At 32.8% G+C, this 16,655-nt stretch overlaps 8 protein-coding genes across 8 annotated transcripts; 4 read left to right on the top strand and 4 right to left on the bottom strand.

Moving 5' to 3' along the window:
* Positions 1–82: 82 nt before the first annotated feature.
* EIN_273430 (protein YIF1A, putative) lies at positions 83–902 on the bottom strand (the record flags this gene model as incomplete). The annotated part of the gene is made up of 2 exons (XM_004254539.1): positions 83–293; positions 355–902. The coding sequence occupies 2 exons, from the start codon at positions 900–902 to the stop codon at positions 83–85; spliced, it is 759 nt and encodes a 252-aa protein (XP_004254587.1).
* Positions 903–2,153: 1,251 nt separating this feature from the next.
* Positions 2,154–4,000, top strand: EIN_273420 (hypothetical protein; the record flags this gene model as incomplete). The annotated part of the gene is made up of 4 exons (XM_004254538.1): positions 2,154–2,340; positions 2,436–2,581; positions 2,676–3,092; positions 3,542–4,000. The coding sequence occupies 4 exons, from the start codon at positions 2,154–2,156 to the stop codon at positions 3,998–4,000; spliced, it is 1,209 nt and encodes a 402-aa protein (XP_004254586.1).
* Positions 4,001–4,910: 910 nt separating this feature from the next.
* EIN_273410 (hypothetical protein) lies at positions 4,911–5,648 on the top strand (the record flags this gene model as incomplete). Its single annotated transcript, XM_004254537.1, has 1 exon — positions 4,911–5,648. One exon carries the CDS (start codon positions 4,911–4,913, stop codon positions 5,646–5,648), a length of 738 nt encoding a protein of 245 aa, XP_004254585.1.
* Positions 5,649–5,996: 348 nt separating this feature from the next.
* EIN_273400 (serine/threonine protein phosphatase T, putative) lies at positions 5,997–7,322 on the top strand (the record flags this gene model as incomplete). Its single annotated transcript, XM_004254536.1, has 1 exon — positions 5,997–7,322. One exon carries the CDS (start codon positions 5,997–5,999, stop codon positions 7,320–7,322), a length of 1,326 nt encoding a protein of 441 aa, XP_004254584.1.
* A 429-nt stretch (positions 7,323–7,751) lies between these two features.
* Positions 7,752–9,066, bottom strand: EIN_273390 (proto-oncogene tyrosine protein kinase FER, putative; the record flags this gene model as incomplete). The annotated part of the gene is made up of 2 exons (XM_004254535.1): positions 7,752–8,885; positions 8,989–9,066. 2 exons carry the CDS (start codon positions 9,064–9,066, stop codon positions 7,752–7,754), a joined length of 1,212 nt encoding a protein of 403 aa, XP_004254583.1.
* A 2,194-nt stretch (positions 9,067–11,260) lies between these two features.
* EIN_273380 (60S ribosomal protein L27A-3, putative) lies at positions 11,261–11,662 on the top strand (the record flags this gene model as incomplete). Its single annotated transcript, XM_004254534.1, has 1 exon — positions 11,261–11,662. The coding sequence occupies one exon, from the start codon at positions 11,261–11,263 to the stop codon at positions 11,660–11,662; it is 402 nt and encodes a 133-aa protein (XP_004254582.1).
* Positions 11,663–12,016: 354 nt separating this feature from the next.
* On the bottom strand, positions 12,017–13,009 carry EIN_273370 (nucleosome assembly protein, putative; the record flags this gene model as incomplete). Its single annotated transcript, XM_004254533.1, has 1 exon — positions 12,017–13,009. One exon carries the CDS (start codon positions 13,007–13,009, stop codon positions 12,017–12,019), a length of 993 nt encoding a protein of 330 aa, XP_004254581.1.
* A 386-nt stretch (positions 13,010–13,395) lies between these two features.
* EIN_273360 (hypothetical protein) lies at positions 13,396–14,499 on the bottom strand (the record flags this gene model as incomplete). Its single annotated transcript, XM_004254532.1, has 1 exon — positions 13,396–14,499. One exon carries the CDS (start codon positions 14,497–14,499, stop codon positions 13,396–13,398), a length of 1,104 nt encoding a protein of 367 aa, XP_004254580.1.
* Between the last annotated feature and the right edge of the window lie 2,156 nt (positions 14,500–16,655).

Raw genomic sequence — 16,655 nt, 5'->3', positions numbered from 1 at the left:
TTCTGTGATAATAATTCTTCGACTTTTGTGGTGTTTCTCTTTGTTTTGTATTATAATAAATAAATGGGTAATAATTAAAGAATCATTTCATCATGAAGAAGATTAAGGCGATCTGAAGTAAACCAATGAGGATTGCGTACATCCGCTTCTTGCTCATTTCACCTTCAATTGCTGTGAGTCCGCCCATGAGTGTTTTGTATATAAAGAACGCAAATGACGACCCGAAGACGACGAGAGCAACGTATTGAATGTACGGCACTGGTGCAGTGCCAACGAGAGAGCATATGATCACTCTATGAGTCAATACAAAATACATCACCGACAAACTATGACAAATAGATATAAGACACAAACGGCACAAAAACGTATGAAAGGTATGACAAATACACTCTGAAGTCAGCCCCAACGTCGAAAAGCATGTACTCCAAAAACTTCACAATCATCACCTCTAAAGTGACGACCATCAAACACAAAGTCGTAGCGACGGAAAGTGTTTCCGGTGTGAAAGTTCCCTTCGACCCGTAATAAAACCCGACAAACAAGACATATGTGATAAACGACATGAGTGGGACGTAAAGGTCAGGCGCGTACTTGTCTTCTTTTGGTGGACTGTACAACTTTGATTGGTCCTCTGCCGTGGTCGCTGTTCGTGTCCAATCTCCGCGGAAAGCGTAAGGGACAACTGTCATTAACAGTCGTTTGAAGACAGACGTGGTTGACACGTTGAAATAATATCGCCACGAGTCAAATGAGAAGATTCCTCCTAATTGAGATTTTAACAACTCATCGCCTTGATTTAAGTATGTGTTGGCGACGGAAATACCTGCTGAGGCAAGTGGGTTTGACGTCACGTTGTCAAAGAAGGCATCAGCGCTTGAAGGAGGAGGCTGTGGCGAAGTCATTTTTCTAATAATTTTTAGTCCTAATCTCTTCTTTCTTTCCAACAAGATTGATTGAATCAAAATAAATTATATTTTTAATTTAATTTATAATTAATTTATAGTTTCTCTCTTTTTTAAGAAAAAAAAAGTGAATTAGTTATAATATAATTTTTATATTATAATAAGTTAAATAAGTTGAATTTATAGTTTGAATAATTCAATTTTTTATTTATTGGTAAATAAACAATATTATATAATACAATTATTTTAGTACCATTTTATAATTAAAAAAATAATAAATGAATGGTACAAAAATGCTATTTAATAAATTCGTACAATTTCAATACAATACTAGTTTTCTAAATAAAACAACAAATAAAAAATAACATTTCAACAATAAATTATAATATTAATTTATTAATATTATAAAAAAAATAAAAAAATAAAAATATAATAAAAAAACTAAAATAATCTACTTTCGAAGAGAACCGATTTGATCCCTTCCTTTTATCTGTTGTATGAGAGAAAGAAGATCAAACAGTTGATCAACCTCCATTCTTTTCTTTAGTTGATACAAATTGTATTGTTCAAGTTTTTCTTGATAAGTTCTGTCTTCTCTATCAATCATTTCTTCTATATCTTCTATGCCACATTTTCTTTTTTGGACTTCAATATAATACCTATATATTATTTTTGATATTCTTTCCATTTGACATGGGTACTTAAACTCAGGTACTGGATACTCCATTCAATTGTTTAATGCGAGTTGTTTTGATTTAAATGGTATCTATTCTATTAATAGAATAGATTTATTTAAAACAATTATAAAATTAATTATTATTATTATTATTATTATTAATTATTATTCTAATTATTTTTCATTAATACCATTTGAAACTATTGCTATTGGTTTTTTATTATTATTTTGAATAATAATAATATTATTATTATTAGAATTAACTTATTTTTGAATAGTTTAAAATATTAAATAAAATGATAAAAATTCTAGTAAATTCATGAAAAGATAACAACTAAAATATAGTAAAAATATAACAAAATACTAACCAAAAAGAACTAAAGGAATACCTTGAACCACTCAAATAAGAATTGTTGGAAAGAGTTTTTTCACAATACAATAAGTTATTTAAAAAAGAACTACAATCTTATTATAAAACAATTAAAAAGAATAGTAATAAAAAAAGAGGAAGGTCGACCAACGAAATTTCAATAAATAACAAAAAGCGCCTCGAAACTCGAATAACATTTTTGGATATGAACACGCCGAAACTGCTAACGACGGTCTTGTCCCCTCCATTTACCGTATTAGATGGGATTCTTGATTTTGCGCTCAAGAATAAAGACACGAAGATGGCGGACTATGTCTACAAGACATTAACGATAACGAATCGGTTAGAAGTTTATATCCAAAAGTGCGTCAGTGACGAGATCCAAGGGACGTGTTTGATTCTTTATAGTAATAATAATAAGATAATTATTATTATTATTACTTTAAAATAGATTAAAAGAAGACGTGGGGAGTGGACTAACAAGAAGTGAGTGAACAAACGGCTTTTCGACTAAATTCAAAGACAACGCGCTTGATGAACATCATTTATTTGAATCAAGGAATCGGCTTTTTATATCATTGCTTAACTCCTTTGTTCAATGAAATACTCGAGAAGAAGATTAAATTAAAGCCAGTTTGTTTTACTATAATTTATAATTAATTATTAATAATAAATAGTATAACTCGTTGTACGAGTATTACTAGTATTATTATATATTTACTAATAGCTTCGCCTGTGTAAAAATGGCGACCCGGACTTGGTAACGTGCGCTCGACTAGTCAACTTGACCTTTCAAAAAACATTTTCAAATATCGAGAACTGCCCCATCATCGTCAGAAGAGTCTTACGAAAAGTCTACGACGAACTCTCACTCAAATTTCCGCAGAGTAAAACGTCGTGGGTGTGTTTGGGCGCTTTCATATTCCTCAGATATATCTGCCCCGCTATTATACAACCACTCGAGTGGGGGCTTGCCTATGAACCACCCACGGATATGGCAGATACCTATATGCAGATTTCCGTCGTCATGCAGAAAGTCGCTAATGTCAAACATTCAGATGTCGACGACCCGGTCGGGAGACTTACTGACATGTTAGTCGAGTCTAAGAAGATGGAGTACTTCAATTTCGTGACTGAATTAGCCGTTTGTTACTTTCTGAGTATGTCTGTTATGCTATTGGAATACTAATAAATACTATATTATATACTATATTATATATAATATTTATTATAACAAATTATACTATATATATTATAATTATAACTATACTATAAATTAATTAAATGATACCATATTGACTAGAGTATTAATTATAATACGTTATACTAATAATTATTGGTAATTATAAATATACTATTAATGAATAGTATAAATAATACAATATTGCGTATGGTATTTATTATAATAAATTATACTATATATTTTATTAAAAGAACTATACTATAAATTAATTATTTAAATAATACGATATTGCGTCTAGTATTAATTATAATAAATTGTATCATACGAATAATACTACCGAATATAGTACTAATGAATTAATTATTAAATTATTAATATCAAACCCGTGCAAGAATGGACTAACGATGAAGAGCGTTCCTTACGAAACGAAGGTCGAAGAGTATACCACAACGACACAACAGTTTAATTTCTATTTGGGCCATTTGCAACATTACTACCGAGAACACAGTAAAGAGATAATGGTCCACATGAGTCAACACGACCAAGTCCAATTTGTCATGTTTGAACAAATGAATTTTAATGGTGGGGATGTCGAAGTGACGTTTCCTCGGATTGTGTTGACGGAACGAGAGAAGTATTTCCAGTCGATCAAAAGTGAACGAGTCTTAGAAGAACTCATTCAACGAATAACACAGGGGAAGTCGATCACTGCTTGGGATTTAAAGTACTTGCAACACTGTTGTGAACTCGAAAGAGCTGTTTCAGGGGAATGCACTAAGGATTTGGTTAACGCACGGTTTAATAGTTATTTCCCGGGCATTGTAACATCGTCTAATATGCTCATTTACCACGACGACTATTCTCAATAATTCTTTTTAGACTCCTTTCAGTTATAGAATGGTATCTTCTTGAATTTAATATCACACATATACCTTGTTCGTTGTTGTACACAAACTACAAGACTCAGTACTGAGTAGAGAGAACCTTCTTTCGTCGTTTTAATAATTTTATTACGTTAATATAAAATTTAATTAACATTATAAAATAATTAACAAGTAAATTAAGCAAGCAGTGCAAAATAAAACGATAATCGTTAAATATACAGAAAAATACTATGGAGTAATAAATAAAAAAAAACTCGTTAATTAGATAGAATAGGGTTTTGGTGTTTCTATGCTACTCCATGATAAAAAAGAAACTGAAAAGAATATACTGATGAGTGACAACACCAAAAACGCGGACCTTATTGAGAACGTGATAAATCTCAAAGCAAAGGTAGATGACCTTGCTCTCAAAGTCGGAAACCTTAAAAAGAAGTTTGTGGCTTTAGAAATAATTTGTAAGAGAAATCAATAGACTCAAAAGTAGACTGATCGATTCTCCTCTTCACATCTCTGACGGACTTTCGTTTTTGGACGTCAAGTACTGTTTGTTTTATACTTCGCTTCTTCAAAGGTCATTTAACTATACATTATTATTATAATAACTATAAAATAAACTATATAGAATTTACTTTTATTAATAATTAAAAATATTATCAAATGAATCAAAGAAATACTTTAATTTATATTTAATTAATATATTATTATTATTATCAAATACTTTAATTTTACCATTCCAACAACTAGTTTACTATAGTAATTATAAACTATACTTTATTATTAAAGAATACTATTAGTTGGTGATAGTATTAGATAACTATCACCAACTAATAAGTACTAGTTTATTTTGAGACTTATAATATATAGTAATATAATAGCTTTATTACTTGAGTATAGTATGACATACATGGTATATTGCGTTAACAAAGCGATGGGCCAAGACATGTCTTCGAGTCCGATTATCGACCGTCTTATTTATCTTCGTGTCTTGATAGAACGTACGAAGCCGATAGAGAAGAAGCTTCGGTATCAAATTGATAAGCTTCTTTCACACACGAAGGCGGATGAGAAACTTGAAGCGAAGCCGAATATCGATGAATTGGAAGTAGAGAAGAACATCGACGGGACATTTAAGCCGACGACGATTTCTGGGAAGGCAATGGAGACGGAAGGGGAGACCACAGAAGGTCGGAAAGAGAAGACTACTGAAGACTATATGAATGAAGATGGGAATGAAATGTCGGAAGAACTCTTTGAAACGCCTGACGAAGTTGGAGTAGATGGTCTTGGTGCGTTTGCGGACAAAACTGCGATGAGGAAACATAAAGAAATCGAAGACATCGAAGAGGAAGGCTTTAAACGGACGGCGCAGAGTAAAATGGATATGAAGAAGAAGAAAAATAAACTCAGAAACGAATTTAATGAACTCGAGGACTTCGTCGGCTCTTTGAAAAACAACTTGATGAAGGAATATAAGGAATTGCAAAAGATCGGTATACCCGATTTTAGAAAGAAAGAAGATCTCGACGAAACACTCGATTACATTAAAAGAAAACAAGAAGAAGAAGACAGTGAGGATCAGCCACTTGGTAATCCAGAAGATGACGATGAAGAAATTGATAGTGATGATATCTAACTTTTTAAATTGATTGGGGGGAGTACACTTTATTAGTTTATTTCGAGCTTTTGTTTCAAAGTATTTTTACGTCACACCGTGACGGGATTCTTTTTATTAAATCATTTTGTATAATTATAATTATATTTTATTATATTTTATTATATTTTATTATATTAGAAAAAAAAACTTGAAATTTTCATTGTTTTAAATATACCAAAAAAATATAGTAAATTTAAATGGTTTATTATTAGCATTTGTTTTGAAGTTCTTTTTACCGTCATTTTATGACGGGCACACTTTTTTTTTGTATAGTTTTGATATGATTTTCAAAGATTTAAAATAGTTTTCAAAAGAACTTGAAGGCAAATGAGTTATCGAGACTTAGGCAACAAAGCGTTTGCTAGTCAGAATTATGTAGAAGCTGTGAAACATTATACCTCCGCAATTGAAGTAGATCCGATGAATCCCACGAACTTTTCTAATCGTTCGTTGTGTTATTTAAAATTAGAGAACAATGCCTCAGCCCTTGCAGATAGTCAAATAGTCATAGACTTAGACCCAACAAACCCTAAAGGATGGTATCGACACGCATTATCTTCTATAGCATTACACGACATAGAAACTGCGTTAATTGATTTAAAGAAGGCGATGACTCTTTCAAGTGACCCCCAAATATGTTCCTTATACAATTCGATAACAACTCCTCTTCCTTCCTCTTCAAAAAAGACTACAAAAAGTCCACACAAATTGAACCCTCAAAAAGACTTCATTTTAACCACCAAAATCACTTACGACGTGTTTTATCAAAACTGCCTCATCACCCAAATCTTCCCAAAATCACTTCTTTTGGCTATCTTATCTCAAGCTCACACTCTTTTACTCAACCGTCCACCTATCACTCAAATCTCTTCTCACACTCTTCGCATCATCGGAGACACTCACGGCCAATTCGCAGTCATTTCTAAATGCGCCGACGACCTCAAATCCAATCCAAATCTCACTCTTCTCTTCAACGGCGACATCGTCGACCGCGGCAGTCGTGGCGTCGAGTGTCTCTTTGGGGTTCTTTCTTTATTCCTCGAGCACCCAACAAGGGTTTACATTAATCGCGGAAACCACGAGGAAAAGGACATGAACATGGCCTTTGGCTTTTACGTCGAGTGCCTGAAAAAGCTTGACGAGGAGGTCTATGAGAAGATTGAAGAGCTCTATAGAGATTTTCCTTTAGCGCATGTCTTACGGGACTCAGTGTTTATAGTCCATGGGGGGTTACCTGAGACGTCTTTTAGTATAAAGACGACGAGTTTGAAGAAGATGGAGAGGTACGACTCGGACGACATTGAAAATCAGTTTCTATGGGCAGACCCACAAATCAAAAATGGGACGTCTAGATCACCACGAGGAACTGGGTACACCTTTGGCCCTGACATCCTCACTCGTTTCTTGATCGATAACAACTTGAAGTACTTGGTAAGAAGCCATGAAGTAAAACCATTTGGTTTCGAGTGGGACACAACAGGGAAGATGCTCACTATATTCTCCGCTCCTAAATACAACGGACTTACTAATTTCGGAGCTTATGCTGATGTCTGGTTCGATGCAGAAGAATCTCAGGAAGTACCTCATTTCACTGTGACTCAATTCAGAGACTACGACGAGTTGGATCGCGGAGACGTGACATCAGTATTCTGACTTCGGCGGATTGGACTTTCAATTGATGGATTGTGTCGTTTCTTCACTAGTAATTTGAATCGTAATATTATAGTAAATTTATTTAATAGTATTATTATAATTAAGTTATTATATATCATACTATTAGTATGCAATAGTAATAATATAGTTTATTGCTAATAAATAGTTATATAGTATTATAATTAAGTTATAAAAAATAGTACTATTGTTTATTATAGTATCATTATAATATATTTTTAATAAACATTGATAATACTATTTTATTAAATTATCATAGAATAAATAATGACTATAAATTATAATATTATTCTAATAAATTTATAATACTTTTATACTAATTAGTAATTTACATACTTACTAGTATTATTCTAATAAATTTATAATACACGAAAAGAACCGACTCACACACAATGATAGCTAAATTATTCATCACTGGGAATAGTCCTTAATAATATCATTCAACTTAGCTACGATAGTGTCGAATTTTGGTCTTTGTTCTGGTTCCGTTGACCAACACTTTTGGATCAAATCGGCTATTCCATTAGGGAAGACATGAGTTTCCAAGTCTGGACGACCACCGGAACAGACTTTTTGTTGGATCTGAGCATTCGACAAGTCTTTGTAAGGGATTTCATTAGTGAACATGTGGTACATAGTCATTCCGAATGAGAATACATCGATAGGGAGTCCATGTTCCTTCATTTCCATCACTTCTGGAGCCATGTATTGATAGGTTCCTGGGCTCTTTTTGATCAACTCTCCTTTCTTCAACTTGAATATAGTAGTCAAGTCGTGTAACTTCACTGTACATTTTCCTTCGTTAGTAATGTCGTGGTGGACGACACGGAGTTTACTTGGCTTTACATTTCTGTGGAGGATGTTATGGGAGCTGAGATACAAGAGAGCGTTAGCGCAGTCGTTGCAGCACTTTAATAAGAAAGGGACAGCTATCTTTTCCTTTTCCATTAACGTTTGTAAGTCGCTGACAGTATCACCGTCCAATAAAATAGTTGAAGATGACAAGATGATACCTACCATTCCGAGAATAGCTGGGTGGTGGATATCTCGATAGACTCGTTGAATGAATTCGTAGTCTTCTTTCTCATATTTGTCTTGAATGTTATATTTAAACGCAACAACACTCTCATTCTTAACTGTCGATAAAACTCCATTGATCATCCCAACACGAAATTGTTCTTCATCAGAGGATTTGACTAAATCCTTTTCATTATAAGCCGGAACTACTCCTTCTAATTGGAACCGAAGTGCTCGTGTGATACTCTCCCCACTCATTATAGCTTTCTTTTTAATGGAAAATTGAACTTGGCCCGTTAAACCCATTGTAGCATGATGATGGAATAATAACTGAATCACTACAGAACATGGCTCCCCTTTCTTGATCACAAACTTACTCTCATTCACCGTCAACTCGTACTTCGGAGACTCTACAGGTGTCACGGTCAATTTGTAGGTCGAATCAGTCTTGTTCACAAAATTTATCGTCTCCTTCAAGGTGATCCCTTGGATCGCATAGTTGCTCCCAAAGGTCAGCTTGTCGATTTTCTAGTTGGTGAGAACAAAGATACAAATGGTTTTATACTAAAAGATGTGTAAATTCAAATTCGGGAAAAAATGTGGGACTTTAAAAAAAATGGTAGAGACAAACCGGTTCCATCGTAAGTGGAAAGTCCTGGTCAAATGTTGTTGATATCGAGTTAGAAAGTGGTTGGCCGCGGGAACTCATTAAATGGTCTTCTTTTTTAGTTTTTTTTTCAAAAAAGCTCTAACTCAAAATTCTTTTTATTTGCAGACTTTCTCGTTCCGCTAATCGCAATCTGCTTTTTTTTCAGATTAAACCCAAAAATGAGTTTTTGTTGGTAATTCATATGACTGATATGTATATTTAATCAATTTTAATTTAATTATAATTAATTATTAATTGTTCTAATTTTTTTTTTATTGGGAGATTTTTGAAAATAATAAACCATTTCGATGAAAAAGAAACATGTGTTATTCCCGTGTTTTTAAACAATCAAAGCTATATTATTTTGGTTAAATTAAACCCTACTAGTTTTTTCTTTTTTTAACCGTATTTTTGGGACAATTATATTTTTTAGAAAAATTATCGTAATTGTTTTTATTATGTTTTTAGATTAAATTTTAATTAATTCATTATATATAAAATTATGAAAACAAAACTGAAGTCATTTTTGAATTTCAGTTTAAAAAATTTGAAAAAAAAAATCTGAACCCCAAATTGTTTTATAATTTAAATTTAGTTTAACAAACTATTACACATTGTAAAATGATTTTGAATCTTAACAATGTGAAAATGGGTGTAAATAATTTGTAGTAATATTTAATATTATTTTGAACTAATATAGTTTTATAATTAATACTATATTTTATTATAAAGATAAAAAAATAGTTAATAATTAGTAAAATGAACTATAAATAAACTAGACAAAAATGTATCAACAAGAAGGCAGCATAGTGACTGGTTCATTAATTGACAATGGGCTCGACGACAACTCTCCTTTGATGGGAGGTCCTACAAATTCTCCAGAGGCCGAGAGGGTTAAAATTTATTTTGCCATTGGCGTCGTTTTCAATTGTTTGTGGCTTTATGTCATCATTAAGTACCACAAAACTCAAGACGAAGACATCAAGCGGTGGGTCATGATCTCCGAATTTTTCTTGCTTATATACATGGTTTTTTACATCCTCATCATCATCTCGCTTGTCATTTTGCTAATAGTACTTGTCTAATTTTATTTTCTATTTGTTGTTGTAATTTTTCAATAAAATGGTTTTAAATATTATTAGACATCATTAATAAGTTATAAATTATAACTACATTTCATTCTATTATATTTTCATGAGACTTTTTATTAAAGTCATTCCGAATAAGTGTGCAACTTTATTTTTTCGTTGTTTTTTACTCACAACAAAGGTGAAACTCTATTTTTCAACAATAACAAAAACAAAAAGTAGAATTGGGTTATCAATTAACATAAAATATAACTCGATATTTAAATGATAAGTTCAACTGCTTGTTTTAATTAAAAAGCATAAAAATTCCAGAATTCCAATTGCCATACAAAACAAATAAAACGGCGTTGTACACCGATTGTGGATGGCGCAGATGTTAAACATCTCTTTATAATAAGAAAATAATGAGACAAGCCAATTCATGTGATTCAAAGACTTTTTCGCTGCAAAAATAGGTAAACAAAAGGCAGTTGAATGGTGCAACCCAAAAAACTAATTGAGAAAAATTGTGCAACTTTAGTTATAGTTTAGTTATAGTATATTAATTAGAGTAATAGTTTTAAAGAAATTTGTTTGTGTTTTCTTGTTTTGTTTTTAAAAACATATAATTTTTTTACTATAATTATACTATAAACAAAGTTGCACGGTTTTAAGAATGACTTTATTCAAAATTTGATCTGATAAAAATACTATTAAATTTTTAATATTTGTTTGCAATAAACACTAAAATACCCATATGGTCCATTTTGAGAGAAACAAAAAACAAAAGAAATTAATAATTAACTATTTGTTTTTTTGGTAGTAATAAAAAACAATTGTCATATCACTAATTAGTTTAAAATAATAAAATATGTTATAATTATACTATATATCTTCTTCACAATTAACTTATATGTATAGTAATTTGAACTAAAATATAGTAAACGTGAACGAGGGTTACTGATAGAGATGTGAACTTTATTTGCAGAGCGTTCATGGTTTGTCTTTTTCTCTTCCTTTTAATAAATCACGCCAAAACAAACTCGAATGAATGAGAATTCGAGATTGCGATGTCGGAATGGCAATACATTTAAGGCCAGAAAAATAACGAAAAAAAGGGTAAAACAAAAACTAATGTTTAGGCCACTCGTTTCAGACAGACAAGACGTAGAAGAGGACACGTATGTATGGGTTACGGTCGTATTGGAAAGCACAGGAAGGAGAGAGGAGGAAGAGGTAATGCTGGTGGATTGAACCACAGAAGAACATGGTTCACCTCTTTCCACCCAGATTTCTTCGGAAAGAAGGGAATGAGAGTCTTCCACGCCAAGCCAAATTTGAAGTACTGCCCATCAATCAACGTCGAGGGGTTGTGGGCTCTTGTCGGTGCTAAAGTCCAGGAGCAGTACAAAAACGCCAAGTTGGGCGAGCAGGTCCCAGTTATTGACTGTGTTAAACACGGATACTTCAAGGTTCTCGGGAAAGGTTTCTTGCCAAAACAACCAGTCATCGTTAGAGCCAGATTCTTCTCCAAAACCGCTCAGAAAAAAATTCAGGATGTCGGAGGAGCCTGTGAACTTACTGCTTAATGGATGCTCTTGTCTCTGTTCGTGTTTTGCTCACATTTTTTTTATCAAAATAAATTTTTTCGCTTTTCTATTCAAATGTAATAAAGATTATTTTTTATTCAATAAACATATTTTTTTATATTAAACTATCATAAACTCTTATTATATTTTATTAATATTATATTAGTTTTGAACTATACTATAGAAATAAACTCTATATTATTACTTACTAATAATATTAATTTTAATTAATAATAATAATAAAATATATTTAAGTTATAGTATAATAATATATAAAAGTAATAATAGAATATATCACCCAAATCTTTATCCAACCATAACACGAACCAATCAAAGAAAATTTACTAAAAAGAGTTACTGGTGTGTACACTCCTGAGGTGCTGGTTGATTTGAGTCGTCATTATTTGGCTTTCCATCAGTGGTTTCCTTCATTTGTTTATCGAAAGTTTCGTCGTCTTCCTCGTCCATATCGTCGTCGTCACCGATCAACAGTTCGTCGAAGTAATTTACGGCAGCTGGCACGACCTCCGTGACGAGGAGCATTAAATCTCTGAAGATGTCGTGGAGAGTTAAGACCTCGTCGTCGACGTCCCCGTCGTCGTTGATATCATTAGAGAGAGCCATTTGAGTAGTATAAAAGATATCGAAGAAGCTTTCCGTCTTAGCGTGGGAGGGAGTTTTTCCCTTTTTTGGGACTCTTTTTTTGATGACTTTATACCGGGGGTCTTTTCCTTTGACCCATTCTGGTGCTTTGAGAGTCTCAACAGTGGGTTCCTCTTCCTCCCCGTCGACATCTCCGAGTTTATAAGAGATTTTCAGACTACACGTAGGACTTAAAAGGTATGGATTTTCTTTAAATAAGAAATTGAGTTGGTACGTGTACTTCAGTGTAGGAGTCCCGTCCTTTAAAGTGTCATCCGTCGCGGAGAAATAGTCGACGGAGATGTCTTGGAGGTATGTTAAAATGATCGAGTCGTCGTCATTGCCTTGGAGGTCCTCGAAGATTTCTGAGTTCTTTAAGACGTGAAGCCAAAAACAAGGAACTCCACTTTTATACTGCGAACTCTCGTTGGGGGGACATTCAGTGTTAGGTGTGTACCCAACAACTTCTTCCGGCTTCAATGGGTTCCCACAAATGATCTCACGACGACGGTCGTAATATTGTTTCGCGGACTCGTGTAACTTGATCTGCGCTTCGTGTTTCTCTTTCTCCATTTTCAGTCGAAGAACTTGATAATCTTTGGCTATAGACTGACACATCGAGATGTTTTGATGAACTTCTACATTGACTAACTTCAAATAATCTTCATACGTTTCGGCACTTAAAAGCTCGAAGAAATCAGTCATAAAGGGTTTCTTTGGTTTCCTAGTTCATATCGTTTTGTCAAAATTCTTCGTTGGAATGTTCTTATTAACTACTGATATATTTTACTATATTTTACTATCTATTAAATAAGTGTGTATATTATTTATTTATAGTTAATTTATTACTCTTTACTAGTTTAAAATTCATCGAATGAGTTTTTGTCAAATTAAATCTTTATTATTATATTCTTATTCGTATAGAATTTGTTTCGCATAAAGTATATTTTATAATATAATATACTATTATTACTAACGCAACTGTAATTATCTTTAATAGTTAAAGTATAGTTTAATTGTATTATTTTACAAATACAACTTGAAAACACGCAGAAATTCAACAACTAATAAAAATAATTAAAAAGTACTATTTAGCCATAGTAGTGTTTGTAATTGTCAAACCAAATTTTGTGCCTAATAACTGGGGAACAGCCGGTCTCCTTAGTAAATATAGCGCCGGTCTGTGGGTCCCATATAGTAGACCATGCTTCACCGAAACAGACTCTTTGTGTACAATAATCTTTAGTCAGATTGAGGGAGTCCAATTGGAGTGTATTTAACACGTAATTGTGGACAGCCTGGTCGTGCCCCCATAGCCCATATTTTTCTCTCTTCATGTTATGAGTGACGATTTCAAAGTATTTTAAAACCTTTTCAGTCCCGCCAAAGACTATTCCCGCATTAGACAAGAGTGTTTTGTTATTTGCATAGGCATCCCCGACCGCTTCCCCAAATGTGTCCGTGATCCATCTGCGGTTAGTTTTGTCGTCCAATTTCCAGCACGAGTCCGTGTTGTTGAAAGCCCAGCACTCCATCAGAACGACAAAATCATCATTGGAAAAGGTCTTAAAAGCGTCTGCGAAGATGAAGACGTCTTTAAAGTCCGAGAAGATGATTCGGTCGTATTCCTTGCGGTGTTCCGTGATCCAATTTCTCGCTGCAAAGAAACGCATGACAGCGCCGTTCGTCTTCTCCAGACCATAATCGACGACATCGACACTGACATTAAACAGTTTCATTGTGTTCATGAAGTCGTCGTTGGGCGGGGTTAACAGTAAGACGTGTTTCGAGGCATTTGGAATTCCACTTTTCGCTATTGAAAACGCCCGTTCGGCTTGCGATTTGATTGAAAGCCACTTCTGGGTGGTGTCGAAGGAAAATGCAGTTAACCACAAATCGCGGCTCGTCGACTGTTTGTATCGAAAGATTTGCCTGCACGCACCAGAGTAATGGAAGTTCGAAGTGTTCAAGAGATGGTCTGTGTATGTGGGATAAACAAATTCATCCTCTCTGTCTGAGGGTTTTTCACTAAGGTTATCTTGGTCATTTGGGGTCGTACTGTGGGAAAAAGTTTGAAGCTTGAGTAAGTCACTAAATAACTCGAGACTTGGACGGTGAGTGGAGGAAACAAGTGAAAGAATTAATGTGAAAAATATGAGTACAAATAAGATCAATAAGACAGTTCGCTTGTTCATTCACCTGGAAAAGAGAAATAGATCTTAAGTATATATATATGTATTGTGCATTCACTTTCTTTGTCATTATTTTGTTAAAACTAAATAATTTGACATCTTTAGTAAAATGCTAAATTATTAAAGTCGTCCACTACAAAATGAAATTTACACACAAAAAAGACTGCAGTTTTTTGTACAATTTAACGATTTTAAATTATTGAATTATTTTAATAATAAAAAAATTTACAGAATTTTAATAGTAAAAAGTTAATAAATTAATTGTTATTAGTTGCCTTCCTAGCTCAGTCGGTAGAGCGTGCGGCTTTTAACCGTAAGGTCGGGGGTTCGAGCCCCCCGGGGGGCGTTTTTCTTGTTTTTATGTGATTAATATTTTTAATCGAATAATTGAATAAATGTATTTTTTCTTTTTATAGTACGTATTAAAGGTTATTACAATCCAATCGAAGTTGACGCAAAAAAAACACTCAAGTTTTTATCTAAAATCACCACATTTAACTTATGAGTTTTTAAAGCAAACACTTTTTTATATTTAATACAAAAACTGATTACAAAAGACTTTAAAAGTAGTGATATGGAATAATGTAGTTTTTCAGTGATTTTTCAATATATAAAGCTTTTAAAATGTCACAAAAGTGATTGGATATTCATCAGAAAGCAAAAGAAATTTGAAAATAAATAATCACTTATCATATCACAACTTGGAGTTTTTTGTTTTTCAAAACACACAAATTTGAGTTCACTTGTAATTCCTTCAAAAGTGACACATATTGCAGATTGTTGTTTTAAATGATGAATATGTTTTAGTTCAGTAAGTATACCACAACTAATAACAAGAATAGGAAAATGTTCTTTATTGAAATCGATAATAATTCCAAATGGTATTATACACATTTTAATTAAATGTTTTAGAAATTGTGTTAAATTGAATTAAATCAACATGCCAAGTGGCATTATATATATTGGAAAGGAGTGTTTCAGATACTGCTTCAAGTTAAGCGCAATGACAATACGAAAATTAGTTTCTACATTTAATTGTGTATGTTTGTATTTTTTAATTTGATGTACAAGTTTTTAATATATTAATATACCACAAACTGGTTTTATTATTGTAGATGCCTGTATAACAAATGCTCCAAAACAGGACAATTGAGGTTACCAGAGATAATTAATGTACTTGGATATGCATATTTCTATAGATGTGTAAAATCTGAATAACATATCTCATAAAAATACAATTAAAATTGAGACTATTGCTTTGGTAATTACCCCAAGCCACATTCATTTTATATACCAAAAACAACCAACTACAACGAGTTTTGTTGTTATAAAGTGTTTATAACAATTTCCACCTAAATAATCAAAAATGACCAAACCAAGATGTGTCAGTGTGTTATGACAATAAATTTTAGTTAAATACAATATGAACAAAGATAGTACACGAGTAAACATTATCATTATTTCAAAAGTATGGAGTATTAAATAATGTTCATGTTAATAATTTTAATTAATTTCATCTCAAGTTTGTACTTGTTTGAAAACTCACTTGTAAGGTGTTGACAATTGACATACAATAACACGAATTTTATATAAAATTAAATAACGATGTTGAAATATTCATAAAAATTGAAGTTAACATAATACTGAACGAGTAGTAAATTAGAATACATCTTATTTCTTCACGTCTTTCTTTTCAGTGGCAACAGCCTTTGGTGCGGCTTCCTTTGGTGCAGCAGCAGCTCCCTTCTTTCCTCCCTTCTTTGGCATGTGTATTAAACGAGTGAACTGAAAGATGCATTCTTCCCTTTTATAGAGTCTACATTTCTGTGAGATATAACAGCCATGTTATGTCTTACACTACGGGTGTATTGCGGTAAAAAATGGCCAATCATTTTAATCAAAAATAGACATCACACATTATTTGAAATGCCATAACTCAAAACACCCCATTTCATTACGCATTTTAAGTCTATTGTGAAATAAAATGTTGAAAATAAAGCACAGAAATAGAAATTCGGCAGATCACACGATTCTTCACCTTTATTCACCGCCACACCACGTCACTGTTATTAATAGCACACCAAAAATAACACAATGATGTGGCACCTTAAATTCCCATTTATTATACATTATACGGGCTGTTATACTCCACAATAATG

Source organism: Entamoeba invadens (genome assembly GCF_000330505.1).
Source record: "Entamoeba invadens IP1 unplaced genomic scaffold scaff_1105074725195, whole genome shotgun sequence".
Classification (NCBI taxonomy): domain Eukaryota; phylum Evosea; order Mastigamoebida; family Endamoebidae; genus Entamoeba; species Entamoeba invadens.
Note: the sequence above shows the minus strand (reverse complement) of the source record. Positions and strands in the feature narration are given on the sequence as shown.